Raw genomic sequence first — 22,757 nt, forward strand, 5'->3', positions numbered from 1 at the left:
GTTTACATTTACTATTTGGTGGTTACCAGAAATATGTATTTATTTTAGCCATGGACTTACTGCTCAACTCTCATTTGTTACTCTATCACACTAACAGATTCATTGGATTTGGATTTATTATGTTTCTAACCCTACAGAATAGTATAGAATATGAACTGAATTTTATGATTTATTCAATGGTAAATATACTTTCTCATATTTCAGCTTCTCTATTCAATTATTATGATTATCTTTATGAAATACAATGCACATCATAAATTATTTATCTCAAGAAAAAGTAAATAGGCCTTCTAGTCTCCTATGTCCAAATGGTATGGGTTTCGTCAGTGATGGACATTTTTTCCTTTGGTGTCAACAAATTTAATCTAATAATTCCATTTAACTTCAAGAGTTTTTATTAAAGGGAGAGTGAGAGTCACCTTTGCTAATGCAGGAGTATGCTGGGCTCCATATCTAAACCCTAAGCTGATGTAGGTCACATGATTAATTCCTATGCAGGTTACATGGACACCAAATACTCACAGATCAGATCCAGCCTATGGTAGAAGCTATATAGTTACATGTCAGGGTATATAGTTCATGTTGGCTTAAGATAGAGGTGATAACATCTTTTCTTTCAACTCAAGCTTGCTCTCTATGTGTTAAAAGTGTCCAATCTACCTGTGTTTTAGAAAACAAAATGACCTATTTTTAATGCCCTACTTTCCAACTGTGCTTTAGAATGCCAAATAACTTATTTTTAACACATGTAACTGAATGATTATTATTTTTAAATTGTACGACTCAAAAATTAATACCCAGTGGTAAGTAGACAACTGCTATTTATTTGTGCTCTAAGGTGACACTACTTACTCAGTTTTGTCCTCTGTGTGTACTACTAGCAACTTTCTTCATAATGCATTCATTCTCCTCACCCAAAATAGTCTTTCAGAAGAAAACGTGAGAATTCAAGACATGATAGTATATTTCAGCATTAATTCATCCACTCTCCCAAAATATTCCATGATGGAGATCAAAGAAAAGTAATGTTGTAAATTGGTTAAGAAGAAGATAAAGTTAGAAATCTAAAACTGCTCAGTAAATTTGATAAAAGCTGAAAAAAAAAAAATAAAATAGGAAAAAGATTATGGAGGGGACAATTATTAGAAAGAATGAGTAAATACAAAAAATGGAGAAGTCAACCACTGGGAAAGAAGATAATATGGAGGTTAGAAGAAAAGGTGTAGTAATCTACAACAGCTTACAACTGTTTATATAATATCTAGACATTTAAGTATATGTACCTCACTTACAAAATAGAAGTGTTTCAGAGAAATGAAATATTTTCAATGTACCAGGAAAGCTTTAAAATCAACCACCCACCCACCAACCAAAAATAAAAACAAACCCTCCTCTGAATCCTTTTAAGTGTTTTTGTAATACAAATAGCTGATTGCTAATTAAACTGCTTTATAATTTCAGATTTTATAATAAGTTTTCATAAAATAAAACACATGTAAAATCTCATCATTAGAAAGAGTAATTTGAAATTTACTATTATATGTGAAAATAATAACCCTCCAGTTAATTATATTCTTTAGTATCCCATTATCATGAGAGGCTGGTTAGAAAATAATTGATAAATCTTTATATGGGACATCAAACACAGGTCTCTATGAATTTATTATCAATATAGCATAGGTGGGCAGACAAATACTTGTACTAATTCTTAACTACAAAATCCCCTCTTCCCTTCTGTAGTCCCATTACAACTCCATCGGATACAAAACAGACTGAAGTTGCGTACTCATACCAAAGAGCAAGAGAAATGTGAATAATTACAACAGAATACAAAAACAAAACAGAGCAGAATAAATCATTTTAGAATTTACTGTTCAAGTAGTTTAGGTTGAAACTTTTCTGAGCAGGGGCATAGACAGATATGACATAGTAAAGAACACTAACACAAATTACACACACATATCTATATATGTGTGTATATACATATACACACATACATATGTACACAAAATATAATTTTTTTCTGTTCCCTGTAGTTAAATGGCAGGGATCTGAAGCACGGTGATAACATTCCAAAAACAAAGACATCTACAGTGAGACGGCGGCTGCTGCAAGGATGGGTTTCTCTGGCCTACCTTACCCTACCCCAGGGAGATGACTTCATAGATACTATCTTCAATTAGTTCACTAACTCAGGTTTAGCTATTATTCAGCCTATTAAAAAAACGTAAGTAACGTGACAAGCAGAAAGCAGAATTAAAAAATTGGATCAAAGGAAAAGAATTTTATATCTGTCGGTAACTTCATTTTGAGGGGGAAAATCTACTCTATTATTTCTTTGAAGTGGTTTGAACTAAAAAACAATGAACTGATTACAATTTCAGAGTTTACAAACAAGTACAAAGCTACACATTATAAAAATTTACTAATAACATATAGCAATGTTTTTCTAAATTATATCATTTCGTATTATTACTGATGATCAGGTTCTTCTAAATTTGCCAATGTACATATTTTAATTGAAACACTTAATTGAGCATTCAATATCTTCAAAGTTAAGCCAAAGAAACATGTTTGTTATTAATTTATACTTATTTCAATTTATTATGAAATGGACACAAACAATATGGAATCTTACGTTTCATCTTAAAAATAAAGCATTTTTTTACAAAAAGATAGCATTTAACAGAGTAATCGTAAGAACCTGAAGGTCTGGCCAGGAATCATTCCTCCATTACAGGGACATGGTATCATCAGCATCTCAAATGTCTCTAAGTTGCCACAAGGTAAAGGAATGTTATTTTAATATATTCGACATAAAAATTCATCTTTAATGCCCCTCTTTTTTGGTCCAAAGTTTTTAATTTGGGTGCTTTCTCTCTTAAGTTTTGACTTCTTCAATAAGAAACTTATAACACAACTTTCCACAACCTCTGGTAAACTAAAAAATCCAGCATATGCTTCACATACCTTTTTGAGATGTCCTAGTCTAAGTTTGAAAATTTCTTCCTGTTCATGATATTCTGCCAAAGTCAACCTGTCAAAATGAAATTGTAATTCTAGATATTAAGATTAACACTTATTATTTCTTATTAACAACCAACAAAAAATAAGATAAAATTAATCAAGTGGAAATACTAAAATGCTGACAACTTTCAGCCCAAAATACATAAGCCAAAAGTATTCCTCAGAATACATCTTATTGAAGGTATTCTTCAGAATACATCTAATACTTACAGATGGAACAATTGACTGATTCATAAATTCAACAACTATTTAATGAGTACCATGAATCAAGTGATATTCTAGAATTTAGATCTTAAGGATACAATGAAAAAGACAGTTTCTCCTTACACTCTGGTTTGAACTTACACTCCATAGTGGGGGTAAGAAAGCAGAAGAGAAACAACTTAGTCCAGAAATAAAATAATCCCAAATAACATTAAGTGTTATGAAGAAAATTAGAAAGGGTGGTGCGATAATGACTGTATTACACTAACTTGCACTGAGTTTTAGGGAGGTAATCTTGATCTAAATATCAAAAAGGACCTAGGGGAGTATGTTCTAGACATAGGTTAAAACAAGTACAAAGACACTAAGATGGATACAGGTTGATATATGAGAAGAGGAAAAAATGCAAGTGTCAGAACATAGTCAAAGAGGCTGTCAGCAAAAGACGTAAAGCAGGGGGGCAGCTTCTGTACGGACTTTTAGACCAAGCAAAGAATTTCATTTCACTTTAAGAGTACTGGGAAATCACTGCAAAGGGAATCAGTCCAATTTGGGCACTGGTTTAAAAAAAGAAAGAACGAAACTAAGACATTTTTCCCTTCTCTGCTTCCATGTGCTAGTGAATAAGTGAGATATAGGGATGCTAAAACTATAGTCAAACCACCAAATTATTAATAAATATAAACAGACATAAGACTTGAAAGTACTTTATGGTTGTTTTATTATTAATTTCAAATATTCCTATATAAATTTGAAAAATAATTGCAGCTAACCCTTGAACAACAAGGGTTTGAGCCATGAAGGTCCACTTATACTAAGATTTTAAAAAATAAATACATATTACAGTACTACATGATCTGTAGCTGGCTGAATCTGTGGATGCGGAACTGCAGATACAGAGGCCAGCTGTAAAGTTATGTGCTCAATTTTCAACTGTGGGAGGGGTGGAGCCCCAACCCTCATGTTGTTCAGGGTTCAACTGTAGCTTAATGTATGTAGAACCATAACAAGACATATACATATTATAACATTTCCTAAGAAAAAATGATTCTGTATCATTAAAGTGAAAGAAAGAGAAAAAAAAACCACTCACCAACAAAACAACTTCCATTTCATACACCAATATTGAAAAAATTGCTTTTATCTATCACATTCAAGCCCTTGTTTGTTTACTTATGTGTTCTGGGTGTATTTGGTTAAGCTCCTAACCCAAGTATGACTTATTTATGCTTGGTGCAGGCCCCTCAGCAACATTCAGTATAAATGCTATTTCCCTTTAGCTAGATGCTATTAAATTTACTAATTCTAAGGAAAGGGTATTCAAATGAAACAACAAAAAACCTCCAAGAAATTCAGTTAGCATTCCATTAGAAATATCTTAAGAGTGAAAAAATAAACATTTAAAATTAAATCTCTCTACCCAGTCTTAGGTTAATACAACCACTGGATTTTATTATACTGAATATAGCAGTATAGTTGCAGCGGCTGCTTAAATTCAGAGAACTAAATGCTGCATTGTGAATGTGAAACATTCACGCAGATGGAATGAAAGAAGAAGGGGGTAAGGTGATATTTTTAAAAAATGAGGTTTGAAAACTAAAATCGATAATATCTCAACTAGCCCAGTGAAGTAAAGCCATAGGAATTTTGGCAAATAGCTTCTGGATTGGCATATATGCCACCAATGGAAATCACCTGTATAACAATATCATAACTTCCTATTCTTAAAATATGGTTTTAGGCCCACTGGTAGACCATAGGATGGGCTCAGAACTAATTTTTTAAAAATATGTAAATATTTTGTTTGTTTCTATACAGGAATAAAATACAATTCTATAGTTTGGTTTTTACTGAGTTAAAGTATAGCTAAATTTAGTATTCATAAATTAAAATTCATATGACTAACTTAGTTTCCTAAAATTTTTGATACTGTATTCTAAACAAAGAAGTTTGGCTATCATGCAAAACTGTACAGCTACTACACACACAGATGGCTGGGAATTTCTGCAATTTGGAGGGAAGATATTTTGTTGTCTTGAGTTGGTAGTAGTTTTCAATAGCTACTTTTCTTCTGAGTTAATAATAAATCAATGTCAATTAACTCCATGATGACTTAGTTTGTTGAATACTGTTTGGTTAACCTTGTAGTATAAGGTAATGCATATTTGCTATTTACTAGCATTTAGTTCCAGTTGTTAATATGTTTGTGCTGTGGTTCAAATATAAATCATCCACATCCCTATAGCTAAAGCAAATGCACACAAATACTCCCTTCCCTAATTTACTTAGTATAGTGATACTTCATTGATTTCAAAAGCTTTGACCTCAGAGCATTATTTTATAGGTCTAATCCTAATATGAAACACATACAATTCTCACTAAAGGTTAATGGTTGGTAACTTTCAGCAGCAGCAGCAGCAGCAGCAGCAGAACTTTGCTATTTCCTTACTGCATTTTGATTATTACTACGATAAAACTTCAAATAAACAGTAAAAAGTTATGTATGTATATATATATATATTAATTTCTCTCTGCTTGGTTTTAAAGCATCAATAAGCAGATTTCACAGACAGTATTAAATACTGGGCTACTGACTTTCTTGGGCAGTGACTTACCATTTTGCAATCCTGGATATCTAAAAATAACCTAGGGACTTGCCTGGTGGCGCAGTGGTTAAGACTCCACCTGCCAATGAAGGGGGGGCACGGGTTCGATCTCTGGTCTGGGAAGATCCCGCATGCCGCAGAGCAACTAAGCCCGTGCGCCACAACTACTGAGCCTGCGCTCTAGAGCTCGCGAGCCACAACTACGGAGCCTGCGTGCCACAACTACTGAAGCCTGCACGCCTAGAGCCCGTACTCCGCAACAAGAGAAGCCACCACAATGAGAGGCCCACGCACCCCAAGGAAGAGTAGCCCCCGCTCGCTGCAACTAGAGAAAGCCCGTACACAGTAACGAAGACCTAATGCAGCCAAAAATAAATAAACAAATAAATAAAGACCTCTTTCCTTTAAAAAAATAATAAATAAAAAAAATAAATCATCTTAAAATTTGTATGGAGAAACAAAAGACCCCGAATAGCCAAAGCAGTCTTGAGGGAAAAAAACAGAGCGGGAGGAATCAGATTCTCTGACTTCAGACTATACTACAAAGCTACAGTAATCAAGACAATATGGTACTGGCACAAAAACAGGAACATAGATCAATGGAACAAGATAGAAAGCCCAGAGATAAACCCACGTACCTAAGGTCAACTAATCTATGACAAAGGAGGCAAAGATATATACTGGAGAAAAGAGAGTCTCTTCAATAAGTGGTGCTGGGAAAACTGGACAGCTACATGTAAAAGAATGAAATTAGAACACTCCCTAACACCATACACAAAAATAAACTCAAAATGGATTTGAGACCTAAATGTAAGACATGACACTATAAAACTCTGAGAGGAAAACATAGGAAGAACACTCTTTGACATAAATCACAGCAAGATCTTTTTTGATCCACCTCCTAGAGTAATGGAAATAAAAACAAAAATAAACAAATGGGACCTAATGAAACTTCAAAGCTTTTGCACAGCAAAGGAAACCATAAACAAGACGAAAAGACAACCCTCAGAATGGGAGAAAATATCTGCAAACGAATCAACGGACAAAGGATTAATCTCCAAAATATATAAACAGCTCATGCAGCTCAATATTAAAGAAACAACCAACCCAATCAAAAAATGGGCAGAAGACCTAAATAGACATTTCTCCAAAGAAGACATACAGATGGCCAAGAAGCACATGAAAAACTGCTCAACATCACTAATTATTAGAGAAATGCAAATCAAAACTACAATGAGGTATCACCTCACACCACTTAGAATGGGCATCATCAGAAAATCTACAAACAACAAATGCTGGAGAGGGTGTGGAGAAAAGGGAACCCTCCTGCACTGTTGGTGGGAATGTAAATTGATACAGCCACTATGGAGAACAGTATGGAGGTTCCTTAAAAAACTAAAAATAGAATTACCATATGATCCAGCAATCCCACTGCTGGGCATATACCCAGAGAAAACCGTAATTCAAAAAGACACATGCACCCGAATGTTCATTGCAGCACTATTTACAATAGCCAGGTCATGGAAGCAACCTAAATGCCCATCAACAGACGAATGGATAAAGAAGTTGTGGTACATATATACAATGGAATATTACTCAGCCATATAAAGGAACGAAATTGAGTCATTTGTTGAGACGTGGATGGATCTAGAGACTGTCATACAGAGTGAAGTAAGTCAGAAAGAGAAAAGCAAGTATCGTATATTAACGCATGTATGTGGAACCTAGAAAAATGGTACAGATGAACAGGTTTGCAGGGCAGAAGTTGAGACACAGATGTAGAGAACAAACATATGGACACCAAAGGGGGAAAACCGCAGTGGGGTGGGGATGGCGGTGTGCTGAATTGGGCGATTGGGATTGACATGTACACACTGATGTGTATAAAATTGGTGACTAATAAGAACCTGCAGTATAAAACAAACAAACAAAAACAACTAATACTAAACTTTCTTTGGGTTATTTGTATGGAAATATGTTAATATAATGTTTCAGACATTACATGAAATTTCTAAAAATCTTATATGTTCTGGTATAATGTTATAAGTCATAATTCTAGTTATTACTTTAAAACGTATATCTCAGAAATAACGAAATTTCCTTGTCAATTGCATTATTATGAACTTTCATGAAATCTTTAACCGTGGTCATTTTTAAGTCTTTTGTCACTTACAGACAGTTCTGGGTGTACTCTAATGCTTTTGCAAAAATGTTTCTATAAAAGGGTTTCATCTTCAAGGAATTCATGGAAAAGACTCTGACAAGTACAGGTTTCTGGTAACTGACTATACTGTGGAACTGAATGAATAAGCATTTTCAGAACTCTAATGGAAAACTGATGAATTCATAAAAGTGCTAACAAAAGATCAAGATGAAAAAAAAGAATTAATTACATGGGACTGAGTGAACTGATGAGGATGATTATAATTTTTGTGACTTTCTGTTTGAATAATAAAAAAAAAAATCCCACAAGGATTCATAGGCAAAAAATATACAAATCAATTTTCAATGCAAAGTAAAGGAGCTGTTACAATGGAGGATTACTGGACTGAATGTCAATATTATGACATAGTATGATTGTGTTTCGTGTTTGGTAATTGCAATCATTGTTGCTTTTGTTGTGGTCATCCATTTACAATGCTTGGTGTCAGTTTATTTATCTCTTGTAAAAATAAAATACAGTGTGTGTGTGTGTGTGTGTGTGTGTGTGTGTGAAAATAAATAAATAAATAAAAAATAAAAATAACCTAAAGGAATTTATAAACACTCTCTCCAGAAAATTTCACATATACATAATTTTGGAGTTCAAAGATACCAGTTTAAGAATTCCTATTTCTGTCTCACCAAACAGAATGCAAACCCCCAAACAGCAAGAGACATTTCTTACATTTCTTTGCACTTCCCTATCAGAAAGTACCTGACATGTATTAGCGTTTTAGATATTTCTGTTGTCTACTTCCATTAATGAAAAATACTTTTAGATAAAATGTAAATGTATTTAGATACAATTAATTGAGGATGATCTTCTTTAAAGAAACCGGATTTTATTACATATATGAAAAGAGCTAAGCTAGGAAAATATTAATTTTAATGACTTAATTGCCACGTCAATTTATTTTATGATGTGCTTTTTAAGATGCTTAAGAAACATCCACCCCCTTAAACAAGTCAGTTGCTTAAATTACTTAGCAAATCTCTTAATCACAGAGAGTGCAAAGATAAAGTCCAGTCCCTCCGTATATGAATCATATCTGCTATTATAGGCTGAATATTAATATTTTATTACACATTTAAGTACATGTATTAGGAGTATGCTAAAGCTCTTAAATAAAGCTGTTCAGTAGATTAATGTAAAACTATTAAAAAAGCCAAGAAATGTAAAACTCAAACATAAAACTTAACCCCTGATAACCTGCCACAGTGAGTATGAATGAATGAGAATTTTATTTTTAATTCAAAAATTGTTTTACAAGAGTTTAATAGAAATGTAGGATGTCTGCAGAAGTAACCGTAGAAATAACAGAAAACAAGGAATACATATTTCAAAGAAATTTGATATTCAATTCTTTAAAGAAGTTCTGTTTAAGCAGGAAACTACCCTGAAGCCTCAGAGTTAAGGAATACAAGCTCTGGTAAACAAACTGTTAGAGGCACTTAGGAAAAAAAAAAGTATCAAGCCCATTTATTTGTACAATTTAGCAAACCTTTATTGAACATTTAACTATGAACCACATGTTGAAGATTAGATTTTTTTAAATGAGGGAGGAAGCCGATGAGACTACTCTGCCTTTAAAGAGCCCTAAAAAAAAAAAAAAAAAAATAGAAGTTTCTAGTTTTTTTCTAGTTTTCTAGAAAACTAGAAACTAGAAATAGAAGAAAACTTCCTTAACATGATAAAGGGCGTTTATTTAAAAAACCACAACTAACATCATACTCAATGGTGAAAGAATGAAAGCTTTCCCCATAAGGTCAGGAACAAGACAAGAATGCTTTCACCACTGCTGTTCAATATTGTACTGGAAGTCCTACCAGAGGAGTTAAGTAAGAAAAAGAAATAAAATGCACTGAAATTTGAAAGGAAGAACCAAAACTATTTCTCTTCACAGATGATTTAACTCTGTATGTAGAAAATCTCAAAAAATGAACAAGAGCTAATAAATTCAGCAAAGTTCCAGGGTATGAGATCAACACACAAAAAGCAGATGTGTTGGGCTTCCCTGGTGGTGCAGTGGTTAAGAATCCGCCTGCCAATGCAGGGGACATGGGTTCAAGCCCTGGTCGGGGAAGATCCCACATGCCGCGGAGCAACTAAGCCCGTGTGCCACGACTACTGAAGCTCCCGCACTCTAGGGCCCATGCTCCACAACAAGAGAAGCCACCACAATGAGAAGCCCGGTGCACCACAACGAAGAGTAGCCCCTGCTCGCCGCAACTAGAGAAAGCCCGCACGCAGCAATGAAGACCCAACGCAGCCCAATAAATAAATAAATAAAATGATTTTAAAAAAATCAGACGTGTTTGTATACACCAGCAATTGAACAATCTAAAAAAGATATTAAGAATACAATTCAGGGCTTCCCTGGTGGCGCAGTGGTTGAGAATCTGCCTGCTAATGCAGGGGACATGGGTTCGAGCCCTGGTCTGGGAAGATCCCACATGGTGCGGAGCAACTAGGCCCGTGAACCACAACTACTGAGCCTGCGCGTCTGGAGCCTGTGCTCCGCAACAAGCGAGGCCGCGATAGTGAAGAGGCCCGCGCACCGCGATGAAGAGTGGCCCCCGCTTGCCGCAACTAGAGAAAGCCCTCGCACAGAGATGAAGACCCAACACAGCCAAAAATAAAATATAAATAAATAAATAAGACCCGGCACAACCAAATAAAAAAAAAAAAAGTAAAACTATTAAAAAAAAAAAAAAAGAATACAATTCAATTTATAATAGAATCCAAAAGAATAAAATACGCAGGAATAAATTTAACTCAGGGTGACTTGCACACTAAAAACTACAAAATATTGCTAAAGAAATGAAAGCATACTAATTAAATGAAAGGACTTCTGTGTTCATGGATTAGAAGACTTACTATTGTTACGAGGGCAATCCTCCCCAAAGTGATCCACAGACCCAATGTAATCCTGATCAAAATACACGTCACCCATTTTACTAAAATAGGAAAGCTGATTCTTAAATTCATATGGAAATGCAAGGGTCCTCAAACAGACAAAACAATATTGAAAAAGAAAAAGTTAGAGGACTTACACTTCCTATTTCAAAAATTAAAACAAAGTTATATTCATCAAAAGAGTGTGGTACTGCCATAAGGATAGACACATACTGTATGATTCTTTTTAATGAAGTATCCAGAAGAGGCAAACAGACGTAGAGAAAACAAACATAGAGAAAGCAGATTATTTGTTACCAGGAGGATGTAGGGAGGGAGGAATGGGGAGTGATTAATTAATGGGCATTAGGTGTTCTGGGTGAATAAAATGTTTTGAAACTAAAGGGAGGTTGTGGTTCCATAACATTGTGAACGCACTAAATGCCACTGAACTGTATGCTTTTAAGTGGCTACTTGTATGTTATACAAATTTCACCTCAAATTTTTTTTTTTTTAAGTATCACTGGGAAAAAGAAACGGGGGTGTGTGGGAAGGATGAAACTAGTCTGCTTCTGAAGAGCCCAATGTTCACAATAGAATAAAAACTGAATTGAGAACTAACGACTTACACCAAGTGCCAGTGTGGTGTGTAGAGTAATGGCCCCATAAAGATGTCCACCTCCTAATCCTTAGACATGTGAGTACGCTAAGTTACACAGCAAAGGAGAATTAAAGTAGCAGATGGAATTAAAGTTGCTAATTAGCTGACTTTAAAATAGGGATTTAGGGACTTCCCTGGTGGTCCAGTGGTTAAGACTTCACCTTCCAATGCAGAGGGTGCAGGTTCAATCCCTGGTCAGGGAGCTAAGATCCCATATGCCTCGCGGCCAAAAAGCCAAAACATAAAACAGAAGCAACACTGTAACAAATTCAATAAAGACTTTAAAAATGGTCCACATCAAAAAAATCTTAAATAAATGAAATAGGGATTTATTCTGGATTACCCTTTGGGGATGTAATTACAAGAGGCCTTAAATGCAGAGAGAAGGCCAGACATCTCAGAATCACAGTGACATAACATGAGAAAGACTTGACTTGCTACTGCTGGCTTGCAGATGGAAGGGGATCACGAACCAAGCAGGGCCTCTAGAAGCTGGAAACGGCAAGGAAATGGGTTCTCTTCTAAAGTAACACAGCCCTGACAACACCCTGACTTTAGCCCAGGGAGACCCATTTTGGATTTGTGATCTCCAAAACTGTAAGATAATAAATCTGTGTCGTTTGAACTCACTGAATTGGTGGTAATTTGTTACAGCAGCAGTAGGAAACTACTACAGATCTTGGTACCTGGAAATGGGATGTTCCGATAATAAACACCTAAAAATGTGGAAGCGGCTTTGGAATTGGGCAGTGGGCAAGAGGCTAGGAGAATTTTGAGGAGCATGATTTAAAAATAACCTTAGACTGCCTTGAACGGACTATTAGCAGAAATACGAATGTTAACAACTCTGCCAAGTGAGGATGCAAGGAATTCCATGAGGAGCACAGTACGGAAAACACAAACAACCTCAGAGAACACCTAAACTGTCATGAATGGACCGTCAGTAGATAGTAGAGGTGCCACTGGTGAGAACTCAGAAGGAAATGAGAAACATATTCTGAAAACTGGAGGAATCCTTGTTATTATGAAAGGAAGCTTAGCAAAACTGTATCCTATAGTTATGCAGAAAGCCAAACATGTAAGAAATGAATTTAGGAGATTTCCAAATAGAGTGTTGAAGGTGTGGACTGGTCTCTTCTCACTGCTTATGTTACAATGTAAGAAGAGAGAGGTAAACTGAAGGGGAGACATGTTCAACCAAAAAACCCCCCAGGATTTAATGTTTTAAGAAATTCTCATCTTGTTCAGAGTACAAAATACACCAAAATTGAGATTCATGGTCAAAGCTGCTCTTAAAAAGGAGGATGTAGCTGGACAACCTTTTGCTAATACTCCAGAGAAGTCAGGATATTCATCACATAAACAGTCTTTAAAAAGATGAAGTGGGTGACTCATAGATCCTCTTAGCCTTCTCCGCAGAAGCCAAAAATAGCAATGAAATTATCTAGAAAAGAATCATGGAGGATCCTCTTGTCTAATGGAGTGAATCCTTGTGTCATACATGAAAGATCCACAAGATTCTTGAGAACTTTATACCAGCAGAAACACTACCAGCTTGGAGTTTAAGGGACAGAGAGAGTACAAAATGGAAGGCTGTCAAACACTCAAAACTCTACAAACAAGAAACTGGTTGAAAAAGCTACTCAGCAACAAATACAGGCTAACCTTCATGAAAAAGAAATCTTCATGAAAAATGCTCAGAGGACAGAAACTTGCAGAGCCACACGCTACAGAAAAATTATTACCAGACCTTGAAACCAGAGTTTGCCTGGATGGATTTCGAAACTGCTTGGGATCAGTGACACCTTTAATATTTTTCTGTTTGAATGGAAAATGTCTCTAACTCTTATCCTATGCCTGTCCCCATCACTGTATTTTGGGAAGAGATAACTTGTTTCTTGAGGTTCACAGATTAAGAGGAATTGTTCTCAGCGTGGATTATACACAGAGTCTCACTCATAACTGATTTAGATAATGAGATTTAGAATGTTTAAATTGATGAGATTTAGATAAGATTTTTAGATGTGGAGTTAAGGCTGTAATGAAGTTGAGACTTTGCAGATAGGATAAATGGATTTTGCATGTGGGAAAGATGTGCATCTTGGGTCAGAGGGCAGATTGTGTAGGTAGAATAATGACTTTCCAAAAATGCCACATCCTAATCCTCGGGACTTGTGAATATTTTTGAAGGCCAAGGATCAAATGGGATTAATATTGCTAATTAGCTGACCTTAAAATAAAGTGACTATCTTGGATAATACAGCTATGAGTACACAGTGTAAAGAAAAAAATTTTTTATCTGAAGGAAACTGGGAGAAGGCACAGAAGAGGTAACATCTAAGCCTGGTTAAACAGGAGCAGCAGAAAGAAGCCAGGAGGAAGAAAGAGGGCACACAGGGGCATGGTGACTCAGAAGCACAGCATGCAGACGTGCAAGCAAAAAGAAAAACCAATGTATACTGTAGATTAAAGAAGTTATCTTCTACTGTTTGCTAAGAGTTTAAAGACAGATCAATGCTGAACTTTATATATTTTGGCATCTATTAAGATGATCATATAATCTTTCCCTTTATGTAGAAAATTACATTGATTTTTCTTATATTAAACCAACCTAGCATACCTGAAATAAATCAAACTTGGTCTTGATAAATTATCATTTTTATATATTACCTGTTGGGTTGCTAATATTTTATTTAATATTTTTGCATTTACTTTTTAAAAAAAATTTATTTATTTTTAAATTTATTTTTGGCTGCATTGGGTCTTCATTGCTGTGCGTAGGCTTTCTCTAGTTGCGGTGAGCGGGGGCTACTCTTCCTTGTGGTGCGCGGGCTCCTCACTGCGGTGGCTTCTCTTGTTGTGGAGCACAGACTCTAGGCACATGGGCTTCAGTAGTTGTGGCACGCGGGCTCAGTAGTTGTGGCTCGCGGGTTCTAGAGCTCAGGCTCAGTAGTTGTGGTGCACGGGCTTAGCTGCTCCACAGCATGTGGGATCTTCCCGGACCAGGGATCGAATCCGTGTCCCCTGCACTGGCAGGTGGATTCTTAACCACTGCGCCACCTGGGAAGTCCTGCATTTACTTTTTTTTTTTTTTTTCTGCATTTACTTTTAAAGGCAATATTAGACTATAACTTTCCTTCCTTGTACAGTCTTTCTTGAATTTTGAGAAGACTGTGCTGGCCTACATAAAATAAGTTGGAAGTATTTCTGCCTTAGCTACTCTTCAAAAGTTTTTAAAAGATTAGCACTATTTCTTCCTTAAATGGTTGGTAGAATTCATAGATGAAGTCCTCTGTACCTGGAGTTTTCTATGATCAAAGATTTTAATTACAGGTTAGATTTCTTTAACAGTTACAGAACTATTTGATTTTGTTTCTTCTAGTGTCAATTTTGTTAAGTTGTATCTTTCTAGAAATTTAACCATTTCACAAAAATTTTAAATTTAAGTCATTTACAATATTTTGTTTTCCTTTTAAATACCTGTAGACTCTGTAGCAACATTCCTTTTTTCATTCCTGATAATGGTTGTCTTTTCTCTCTTTCTTGTTTCCAATTTTATTAGTCCCCCTCACCCACAAAAAAAACCCCACACACCTTTTTTGGATTGGTTGATTCTCTATATTGTATGTTTGTTTCCTGTATCAAAATTTCTGCTCTTTTCTTTCTTCTCCTCCTTCTGTGGTTAATTCTGCTCATCTTCTGACTTACTGAAATAGATGTTCAGTTTATAAAGTTTTAGTTTTTCTTCTTTTCCTATATACGTATATAAGGCTATAAATTTCCATCTAGATATTCTTTCAGATTTATCTCACAAATTTTTGCTATGTAGCAATTTCACTATCATTCATCTAAAAATGTCTTCTCATTTCCATTGAGACTTTTGCACTATCTTTTTTGTTTCTGATTTCTAGTTTAATTCCACCGTGGTCAGAGAACATATTCCATACGATTCCAATCCTTTAAGTTTCACCCATGAGTTCTACCAAACATTTAAGGAAGAAACAATGTCAGTCTTACATAAACTCTTTCAATCCTTTGAAATTTGCTGAGGCCTGCTTTATGACCCAACATGGTCAATTTTTATAAAAGTCCATGTTTAAAAAGAACATACATTCTGCAAATGTTAGGAGGTTACATGCTCATTAGGTCAAGTCTGTCAATCCCACTGAATTTTTCTATACCCACATTATATGTTCTGTTTTATATTGTTTTATTCTTATCTACTTGTTCTATTACTAAGACATGTGTGTGTTGAAATCTCCCATTATAATTTGTGGATCTGGCCATATCTCCTAAAAGTACTGTCAATTTTTTATCTGTCTTGAGGGTATGTTATTATGCACACAAATTTAGAATTACTATATGTTCCTAGTGATTTTAAACTTTTATAGTTATGAAACAATCACCTTATTTCCTGTTATTGTTTTTGCTTTAAATTTTACTTACTGTGTCTGATATAATACGGCTTTCTTTCAGATGGTATTTGCCTAGAATGTTTTCTTTCTTAACTTTTATTTCTAATATATTTTTTCCCCCTTTGGCTGCTTTTGAGAATTTCTCTTTGCCTTGATTTTCTGAAATTTCATTATCATGTGTCTGGGTGAGTATTTCTTTTTATTCATCCTACTTGGAATTCTCTGGCCTTCATGAATCTATAGACTCATCTTGCTCATCTGTTTTAAAATATTCTCAGTTATCTAATCTCTAAATATTGCTTTTGCTCCATTCAAGATTGTCTTTCTACAGAGTCAGCTGACTTGTCAACAGTAATAATTTAAGTCAGAAGACAGTAAAATAATATCTTCAAATAACTACCAACCTAAAATTCTAAAACCAGTAAAGGGACTTCCCTGGTGGTCCAGTGGGTAAGACTCCACACTCCCAATGTAGGGGGCCCGGGTTCAATCCCTGGTCAGGGAACTAGATCCTGCATGCATGCTGCAACTACAGAGTTCGCATGCCACAGCTAAGAGTCTGCATGCCACGATTAAGAGTCCACATGTCGCAACTAAGAGTCCGCATGCTGCAACTAAAGATCCTGCATGCCCCAACTAAGACCCAGCGCAGCCAAAATAAATGAATTTTTAAAAATAAATAAATAAATAAAACCAGTAAAAATATTTCAAGAATGAAGGCAAAATAGTTATTTTCAGACCAACAAAAACTGAAAGACATCACTACCAACAGACCCACACTAAAAGGCTATTTCTAAAGGGTATTCTTAGGCAAAAAGATCTTACTAGAGGTAAAATCAGAGATGTAGGATAAATGAAGAACAAAACAGTGATAAATACATCGGTAAAGTTTAGATGAACACTGACTATACAAGACAATGTCTTTAGGTAGGGGTGTGTGTGTATATATATGTATGTATATAAACACAACATACTTCTAATACAGAAAAAGAATCAAACAAAAACTAAGCAATCCAAGAAAAGGTAAGAAAAAAGGAAAAAAGGACAGAGACTAGGCAGGATAAATAGAAAGCATGAGAAGAAAGATGAGATTTAAGCCCTAATAAATAAGTAAATACATGAAATTAAAATGGATTAAATGCACAAATGAAAGATTTTTTCAGACAGGATTTTTAAAAAATCAATTACACATTTGTAAAAACCCAGAGAATATACAACACCAAAAGCGAATCCCAATGTACACTACACTTTGGGTGTTAATGCTTGTCAATGTAGGGTCATCAATGGTAACACATATACCACTCTGGTGCAGGATATGTTGATAGCGGTAGAGGTTGTGCATGTGTGGGGACAGCAGGTATATGGAAACCGTACTTTCTGCTCAATTTCGTTGTAAACTAAAACTGCTCTAAAAATACATCTTATTACTTTAAAAAAGTCAGTTATGTTAATTACCAGGAACAAGTGATCAATCAAATAACAACTTCATGCTATATAAAATATAATCTTGAGTTAAAATTTAAGCTTTAAATGAGAAAAAAGTGACCTCTAAAACTTCACTCATATAAAATATAAGGTAAAATATTATTGTTTACTTTGCAATCATCCTCCATGAAACACAAAATATACAGATAAAATCAAAACAATTTAAAACATATTTAACATGAAGTCAAAAATCTTGATTAACATGTATTAATAATATACAATTAAAGCAAGGATCATTTAGACATTATCCATAGCTAATACTAGCTATGCAAACTATTTACTCTGAATAGTAAGTCTTTGTGACTAAAATGAGAAATTACTACCTAAAAAACTTGACTGAATCTTGCTGGTAGTTAAAAATTAGTTAAGAGCCAGGAACCATGCAAGTACTTTATAAGCATCACCTCATATCATCCTTTCAACATTATGATGTAGGTACTTTCACAAGGAAATGGAGGCCTTAAGAAGTAAAACAGCTTACCAAAAAAACAACCTGGAGGAGTCAGGGCTGGATTCCATATCTGTCTGACTACAGAGCTTAAAATGCTAACCACTACATAACAGTGACTTTATTTTCTATATTAATTTCTTGATAGAAAAATAATGAAAAATTCATTATCTCTATTCTAATAACTATGCTAGATGTTCTGCACAAACAGGGATTCAAAAGAAGTTTTTAGAAGACAGTTGCAAAGTATGGCTGCTAAAATCAAATTAATATATATGAATCAAAGTGCTTCTGTGGCTTTTTTCCCTATTTAAATCTATATTTGTATAAGGATGCAATCTAACTGCCATGTAGTATTACTTCATTTGCCACTCCAGGAACACACAGCAGTATAAGTTCTAAGTCAACATATGCAGTAAAATGGGATGACAATGAGACAAGTCTACGACTAATAAACTACAGTTAGGGCTGTTAGCACCCTAGAAGACAAGTCGGAAGCAAAACACCTGTGGCAAACTAGAAAAAATGGCCTTCTGAGAAGGAGAAAATGAAATTCAATCAAATGCTTATGTATTGTAATTTAGTATTTACTGACCACTTTCCATATGCCAGGAACTGGACTAGATATTGGGAGTATAGAGATAAAATAGTGAGATAAATGTTACAATATCGACAGGCATGTACAAAAGGCACCTAACTTGAGGGGAAATGGGAATGAAACTGGGAAGAAAAAAGGTCAAAGAGGATTTCCTATTGGAATTGGCATTGGAGGCAAGACTTTAATGATAAATAGAAAATGAGACAGGTAAAGAAAGGCAAGGAACAAGATGTACAAAAGCACAGAAACAAGAAAGCATAGTCCATTTAGATAGACCTGAAAGAGTTTAATATAGGATGCATAGGGCAGACATTGGAGAATGAGAGAAAAAAGAAGGCCTATAAAGGGTTTTCATGAGAGTGAATTTTATCTTGAAGGCCAGTGAAGGAGGTTAAACTTGAAAATGACATGATGAGATATGTAAGAAACAGTAATTTAAGTTTAAAAAAAAAAAAAGAGAGATGCGGTCCTATAGTAAGATAGTGGTAATGAAGACTGACAACAAAAATGTTATGGAAATAGACACAGAGAACAAGGGAAAGGCAAACATCTAAGACGTTTCTAGTGTCATTAACTGAGTGAATGATGATGCTGTGACTGAATACACAGAGGGCACTATGGCAATACCTCAAAGTGATAATTAACTCCTATCCTTCAAAGATCAAGGAAAAGCTCTCAAGAGGAGGAAATATCTAGTATGGGATTTAAAAGATGAGCAGAAATTAAGACAATGGGTTCGAGTTTAAAACTTGGTGGTGTACATATATATATATACACTAATATGTCTAAAATAGATAGTTAATAAAAAACCTGTTGTAAAAAAACCCAAAACAAATAAACTTGGTGGTGAGTGGGAGGCACTGGTCAATGCCAAAAGATGAGGCTAGAGAGGTCAGAAGCTGCCAAGTCAAAAGTGCTTTCTGGATGATATCATTCAAGCAATGGAGAGCTATGTTAGGTTTACAAGGAAGAAAAAGAAAGGACCATATTTTTATTTTGGAAAAAAAGATTCTGACTACAAGTTGAAAATGGATTCAAGGCCTAGACCAAAGCTGAAAGGTGACGGGGTGGGTAGGGGTGGGGAGAGAGAACCCAAGTAAGAGGTGGCAGGGGACGCATTTGAGCTCTAGAAGATTGGGTGTCTACAGGGGTGGAGTTAAGCTAACACACACTTTCTCCTGTATAATCGCTCATCTACCCATCTACCCTTTTTAAAGTAACAAATTTACTAATTTATGAAAAGTAAATCGTTTGTTGTCGTTTTTTAATATCAAGAGCCAAAGGATTTAATTCCAACTTACAACAACCCCTCCAAAAATTAGGAAAGGCTTAAAGAAGGAAGTACATTTTAGACTTCAAAATATAAGATTATCATCACCTGTTTATTAATGGAAAATAAAATGAAAATGGATTAAGAAAAATAAATGGAATCTTGATCAAAAAGCTATGAGTGACAACCAGAATTCTGGCATGTGGAACTGCGAGGATGGTGGTACCATGTACTAATTGAAAAAACACAGGAGGTGGCAAGGGGTGTGCGTGTGTGTGGGTGGGTGTCTGTGTGGAGAGAGAGAGAAAAAGAGGGGGTGTCGGGGGGACTGAAATGGGAAAGATAAAAATAAACAGTTTTTATTTTGTGTGTTTAGTAAATACAGTTTTGAACAGGCTGCATTAAAGGCTCTTGTGAGGCATTTAAGTACCAATATCAACTAAGCAAGGATATGACATTCAAGACTGAGATACAAACATTTGATGATAGAGAGAAGTGGGCTGGAGAAAGAAGTCTGGATGTCAGCAGGATATACATGCTAACTGAAACCCTAGGAGTAGCTAATACTCAAGGAGAATACATAGAGTAAGAAGTAAGATGGCCTAGGACAGATTCTTAAAATCCTACATTTTACAAATTGGTAAGGTAAATGATGTCCAAAGAAGAGACTGAGAAGATGTAGCCAGATAAGTTAAAATGAAAATTAGGAGAACAGGTTATTTCAAAAACTAAGGCAAGAAAGAGCCTTTTGGGAAAAAGTCAACAATATCCAATGCTGCCAAGTTAAAGATTCAAATGTCTATGGTATCAAGGAGATAATCTTTAAAAGAACAATTTCAGTTAAGAAAGGAGAGATTTGGAAAGTGAGGCAGAAGAGACTGCAAGCACAGGCAAGTCTTTCTGGAAACCTAGTTATAAAGATGACAGAATATGGAGACTGGAGGGATTTAAATTGAGGGAGAATTTTTTTGTTTTGTTTTGTTTTCTAAAAGGAAGGAACCAGTAGAGAGCAAAAGGCTGAAGATGTAAAATAAAGGAGGTATCAATAGAAGAGGTCCCTGATGTAGCAGGGGACGGGCTTCAAAGCATAGATGAAACATTATTTCTCAACAAAGGAGAAACATATTAAATATAAAATGGAGGGTGTGTGTATGTATTTTCTACTCACATAAACTTATATAAGGTCTTATAGAACAGAAAAATTATATAAATTAGGTTGCATCTATACACTGAAATTCTAACAATGGTGTTCTCTGTGGGACGGGATCAAGGTCTGTACTGTTTCATTATGTTCTTTCATATTTTCTGAATTTCCTATGATAAGCACATAACAATTTTTTTAAATGTCTTTGACTTTTGAATTATAAAAAGTAATTCAGGGACTTCCCTGGTGGCGCAGTGGTTAAGAATCTGCCTGCCAATGCAGGGGACACGGGTTCGAGCCCTGGTCCGGGAAGATCCCACATGCCACGGAGCAACTAGGCCCATGCGCCACAACTACTGAGGCTGCGCTCTAGAGCCTGCACGCCTAGAGCCCGCAAGCCACAACTATGAGCCCGCACACCTAGAGCCCATGCTCCGCAACAAGAGAAGCCACCGCAATGAAAAGCCCGCGCACTGCAAAGAAGAGTAGCCCCCGCTTGCTGCAACTAGAGAAAGCCCGCTCACAGCAACAAAGACCCAACACAGCCAAAAATAAATAAATAAATATATAAAGAAATAAATTAACTTATAAAAAAAAGATAAAAATTTAAAGAAGTAATTCATCATTAAAGCAGAAAACCTAGAAAACAAAGAGAAGCAGAAAGGGGAAAAACAATACCTATAACCTCTGAATGTGCTGCTTTCATAGGTTGAGATTACTTAACATTCTCTCAGAAAAAGGAACACTAATAGGAATGTTGAATTGGAATAATCAAAACTGATAACTGACTCTATCATTCAGACATGGAAGAAAAAGTGGATTCCAGCCTCTTCTTAGCTACCTAAGTCTTCATTTTAAAAGAGGATTAGTAAATCTCCACTTAGGTAGAATTCAGATTTGGGGGCTTATTATTATTTTAGAAGTAAATTTTTTCAATACTGCCTTCCTTCCTGGCCATAATGATTTTTACTACTTACTTATAAATAACATCCATTACTAACATTCATGCTCACTGGCAACAATTTAAAAAAAGGAAAATTAAAAATGCAGGCTTACAGTTGTGGTAAATTTGGTCTAACAAAGGGATCATTTTCTGCTCCATTGACTGCTTTGTTTTTCCTTTGTTTTGGTTCAGAATTGGTAGAGGGTGCCTGAGAATTATTAGCTGTGGGAGGTTTGCGTTTGGCTAGAAGTTTCCTTTGCCTTTCAATATCTTCCCTTTGCTGATTCACCCACTCTTGTTGCCTGCATAAAAATAAACGTAAAAGAAAATTAACCTTCCATTACTTTTCACAGTTAAAACATGAAAATACATTAGTTAAACATGAAAAATCATATAATATAAATTTGTAACCTTATGGTCCCACCCTTGTGAACCAACACCTTCTCATTGTCCACGTCTCATTTGAAACATTCATTTCTGAATAAGGTCTTCCCTAAACCCCCTGAACTAGAAAAAGATGTGCTGCCACATATAATTTCATAGTACTTTGTAGCTCCCCACCTCCTCCTTTCTAACAAATATTCCTACAGACACTTGATCAGAATGTGTCTGGTTAGACTAAATCACTCCATGAGAATAGAGACCACAACTATTTTATACCCTATTGTACCCTTAGTGCCCAGCACAGTGACTGGCACATGCTAAGTATTCAATAAATATTTGTTGAATAAAATAAATGAGCTATTAAAAAAAAAAGAATTAACAGAGTTAAAGAGTAGGTTTTATACATGCATCTCATTACTTACTGTTTAAAGAAAAACTTACAAAAGACAAATGTGAATTTAATAGAGTGTTATT

The 22,757-nt window shown here is 35.3% G+C and overlaps 1 protein-coding gene across 2 annotated transcripts in view; it reads right to left on the reverse strand.

Annotated features, from left to right (window-relative positions):
- TLK1 (tousled like kinase 1) overlaps positions 1 to 22,757 on the reverse strand; it is a 153,059-nt gene that overhangs the window by 27,494 nt on the left and 102,808 nt on the right. For both annotated transcript variants that reach the window (XM_036857998.1, XM_036857997.1), the window contains 2 exons: positions 22,013 to 22,201; positions 2,971 to 3,037 (listed from right to left, as the gene is read on the reverse strand). In XM_036857998.1, the coding sequence (XP_036713893.1) occupies positions 2,971 to 3,037; positions 22,013 to 22,201 (256 nt within the window). The remainder of the gene's footprint in view (positions 1 to 2,970; positions 3,038 to 22,012; positions 22,202 to 22,757) is intronic.

Source organism: Balaenoptera musculus, chromosome 7, assembly GCF_009873245.2.
Source record: "Balaenoptera musculus isolate JJ_BM4_2016_0621 chromosome 7, mBalMus1.pri.v3, whole genome shotgun sequence".
Lineage (NCBI taxonomy): Eukaryota > Metazoa > Chordata > Mammalia > Artiodactyla > Balaenopteridae > Balaenoptera > Balaenoptera musculus.